The sequence below is a fragment of the Cebus imitator genome, unplaced genomic scaffold, assembly GCF_001604975.1.
Source record: "Cebus imitator isolate Cc_AM_T3 unplaced genomic scaffold, Cebus_imitator-1.0 Scaffold1067, whole genome shotgun sequence".
NCBI classification, from domain to species: domain Eukaryota; kingdom Metazoa; phylum Chordata; class Mammalia; order Primates; family Cebidae; genus Cebus; species Cebus imitator.
In genome coordinates, this window is record NW_016108382.1 from 1 (window position 1) to 3,847 (window position 3,847).

General features: G+C 46.6%; 1 protein-coding gene across 1 annotated transcript; it reads left to right on the plus strand.

Annotated features, from left to right (window-relative positions):
* Window positions 1–1,411: 1,411 nt before the first annotated feature.
* On the plus strand, window positions 1,412–2,295 carry LOC108298741 (NEDD4 family-interacting protein 1). Its single transcript, XM_017521338.2, has one exon. The coding sequence runs from the start codon at window positions 1,590–1,592 to the stop codon at window positions 2,250–2,252; it is 663 nt and encodes a 220-aa protein (XP_017376827.1). The 5' UTR covers window positions 1,412–1,589; the 3' UTR covers window positions 2,253–2,295.
* The last annotated feature ends 1,552 nt before the right edge of the window (window positions 2,296–3,847 follow it).

Sequence of the window (3,847 nt, forward strand, 5' to 3'; positions counted from 1 at the left end):
CAACCTCCGCCTCCTGGGTTCAGGCAATTCTCCTGCCTCAGCCTCCTGGGTAGCTGGGATTACAGGCACGTGCCACCATGCCCAGCTAATTTTTTGTATTTTTAGTAGAGACGGGGTTTCACCATGTCGACCAGGATGGTCTCGATCTCTTGACCTCGTGATCCACCTGCCGCGGCCTCCCAAAGTGCTGGGATTACAGGCTTGAGTCACCACACCCGGCCTGACATAATATTATCATAACCTATCCATATGATCTAATAGGTTGAGGATCCAGAACTTAAACTCAGATCTATGTGACTTGCTCTACTAAGAACTTAAACTCAACATTATCAGAATGTGCTTGGCTTGCTGATGGGATGTGGTCTGAAATGCCTGGACCCCAGGAATTCTGTCCTCTCTATATGTGGCTTTGCCTAAAGAGGAAAATTCTTTTCTCACATACCCTCCTTTGTTTTCTGCAATTATTTTCTGGCCCTTTGCACTGATGATACATTTCTGTGAAATTTTAGAGCTTTCTCTCTGCCTTCATTTTTTGAGATTTTTAATCCACTAAGGAAATGTAGCCTGGATTACTAGTCTTTGATGAATGATATGGTGATGAGTAGTACACAAATCTGGTAAGACTAGGTTGGACACAGTGTCTCATGACATTTTTTTTTTATAATGCATAATCATTTACTTGTAGTAATTGTTTAAAGGTAACGCTTGTTTAAGTTTTTTACACTATGGCATTTATGCAATGGTTTACAGAATTCATGGAATTATTTTTATCAGTATGGGAATTAATTAAAACCTTGAATCTTTGTTTTGTCTGCTTCTCTGAGCACAAGCCTGGTCGGCTGGTCCCTGGGGGTTCCCTCTGGCTGGCTTCTCTGTGGGGCTCTTCACACCAAAGGCTCTCAAGCTCCCACGCAGGCCCGGGTCGCCCCGCAGCTGCTCTGCAGGCCCCGGTCTGGGCATCTTGTGGCGGAAGTGTTCCAAGCTGGAGGTTTCCCTGGGCTTTGCGTGGGGGATGCCCTGCTGGGTGAGCAGACCTTTCAGCCTTTTCATCTCCTTTGACAGTTCTTTATGAGCCTTCCTGCTGTTTTCCAGGGTCTCAAACCCCAAGCCATCAGGACCTCCCTCCAGCTTGTGGGCTTCATTTTCTTCTGGGCTCCTTAAGTAGCCGGCGTCCTCAAAAAGTGTCTGCAGCAACCTCTCATGGCCCTGGGGGGTGATCAGCTCGTCAGCCAGGTCCTGTTCCACCTGGTACCACCGCCGCTGCAGGGCTCCCGGTAGGGCTGGGTACACTAGCAAGGAGTGGGGGTGGCAGACGAGGGGGGTCTCGAACGTCGGCGCATACACACAGGTGTCGCTGCCCCTCTAGGAGAGGCCGTCGTCGTCCCCGCCTCTTCCCGAGGGGCAGCGTCGGAGCCTTGGAGGCGGCGGAGCTTGCGGCCTGAGGAGAGCGTCTCGCTCCGGAGCGGCGGCGGCCACCGAGACCCACCCAAAGGAGCGACCCCACCCCGGCCTCCCAGCGCTCCCAGGCCTCAGCGGCCGCGCCCCTTCAGCTCGCTCGCTCGCTCTCCTTCCCTGCTGCCCGCTGCGCCATGGCGTTGGCGTTGGCGGCGCTAGCGGCGGTCGAGCCGGCCTGCGGCAGCAGGTACCAGCAGTTGCAGAATGAAGAGTCTGGAGAACCTGAACAGGCTGCAGGTGGTGCTGCACCACCTTACAGCAGCATTTCTGCAGAAAGCGCAGCATATTTTCACTACAAGGATGAGTCTGGGTTTCCAAAGCCCCCATCTTACAATGTGGCTGCAACACTGCCCAGTTATGATGAAGCGGAGAGGACCAAGGCTGAAGCTACTATCCCTTTGGCTCCTGGAAGAGATGAGGATTTTGTGGGTCGGGATGATTTCCGTGATGCTGATCAGCTGAGGATAGGAAACGATGGGATTTTCATGTTAACTTTTTTCATGGCATTCCTCTTTAACTGGATTGGGTTTTTCCTGTCTTTTTGCCTGACCACTTCAGCTGCAGGAAGGTATGGGGCCATTTCAGGATTTGGTCTCTCTCTAATTAAATGGATCCTGCTTGTCAGGTTTTCCACCTATTTTCCTGGATATTTTGATGGTCAGTACTGGCTCTGGTGGGTGTTCCTGGTTTTAGGCTTTCTCCTGTTTCTCAGAGGATTTATCAATTATGCAAAAGTTCGGAAGATGCCAGAAACGTTATCAAACCTCCCCAGAACCAGAGTTCTCTTTATTTATTAAAGATGTTTTCTGGCAAAGGCCTTCCTTCATTTATGAATTCTCTCTCAAGAGAGCACCTGCAGGAAGTGAATCAAGATGCAGAACAGAGGAAGAATCAACTGCTTTAATAAAATAAAGTACTGTTGAAAAGAAAAAAAAAAATCTCAGTACTTTGGGAGGCTGAGGCAGGAGGATCACTTCAACCCTGGAGGCAGAGCATGCAGTGAGCTGAGATTGTGCCACTGCAGTCCAGCCTGGAGACAGAGCAATACTCCATCTCAAAACACACACACACACACACACACACACACACACACACACACACACACACAAAACCATCTATATTTCTTTCCATAGATATGTGGTCCCTCCATGAGTGAGTTACTCTAGATTTTTCTGTTCATGGCCTGTTTGGGACCTCCTTTCAGTTTCTCAAATGCTTCCAGCTCGTTCTCACCTCAGGTTTTTCGATCACGCTTGTCTTCCGCCTACAAGACTCTTTCACCTCCTCTATACCAGGCTAACCTTTACTCAGCTTCTAGGTCTCAGGTTTCTTAAAGAACATTTCTCTTGAAGGTCTTCCATGGACTTCATCTAAATTAGAGCCCCCTCACCCAATTATTCTCTTTCACTGAGTCCTCCTTACCTTTTTATTATGTTTATTACAACCTGTAATTGCTTCGTTACGTGTTTACTTTCAGTATTCGTCTCCCTTACTTGGTTGCATGCTTGGGAACTGAGAAGGGATTTGTTTTGTTCACTACCTTGTACGTAGCATATAAACAGAAAGATGGCTATGTAACAAATGTCGGTTAATGTTTGTTGAGACAATGAATGAACAGGTGAATCACTGGATTAGTCTGTTGAAGGTCAACTTGTAAGCATGCTACACTTGTAGGAGTGGCTCTTTATCCTGGGGCATCCTCTCATTCCCTTCTCGGTCTGGAGCAGCAGTGTCTGCAGTTGAAATTCTTCTCAAATATTTATTAGTCCTTGCGTCTTAAAAACTTGACAGCTAAGTATCTATTTGGAGAAATGCTTCTGAAAGGAATCTTCTTTGGTCTGCATGAATACTAAGCTGGAATTATGTATTGTTTTTCAGGAGAGTTTTCTTTAATTATTGAATGTTTTCCACTGGACATCCTGCTTTTTGCAGGTTGAGTGTTTGACTTTTTCCTACTGGACTCTTTTTCTGTGGCGTTATAATTTGCTTGTGTATTTTAGCTGAGTTTGGTTTGCTATGCTACAGTTTCTTCTGAATTCTAATTCTTACCTCTTTTGCATCATTCTGTTTTTTTTTTTTCTGGGTCCATGCATATTTGCTGTTTAAGTTGGTAATATTCACAATGCAACAATCTTATTTTGAGTCACTACTTTGCAGTGACCAGCTGAGTTTTGGCAACCACTTCTGGCACCTATTTTGAGTACATCGTTGATTAATTTTCTGCCTTTCGGTCACTTGTTGCTGGCCAGGGATTCAGGACTGTTTACCCTATTCTGGAGCCTATTCAGATTTTTCCAGGAAGATAGCTGTAGTATTGCGATCTCACCTCTTAGAAGGGAAGAGTTTGTGAAGCCTTATGCATTTCAAGGCCTAAACATTCAACTCTACCAAA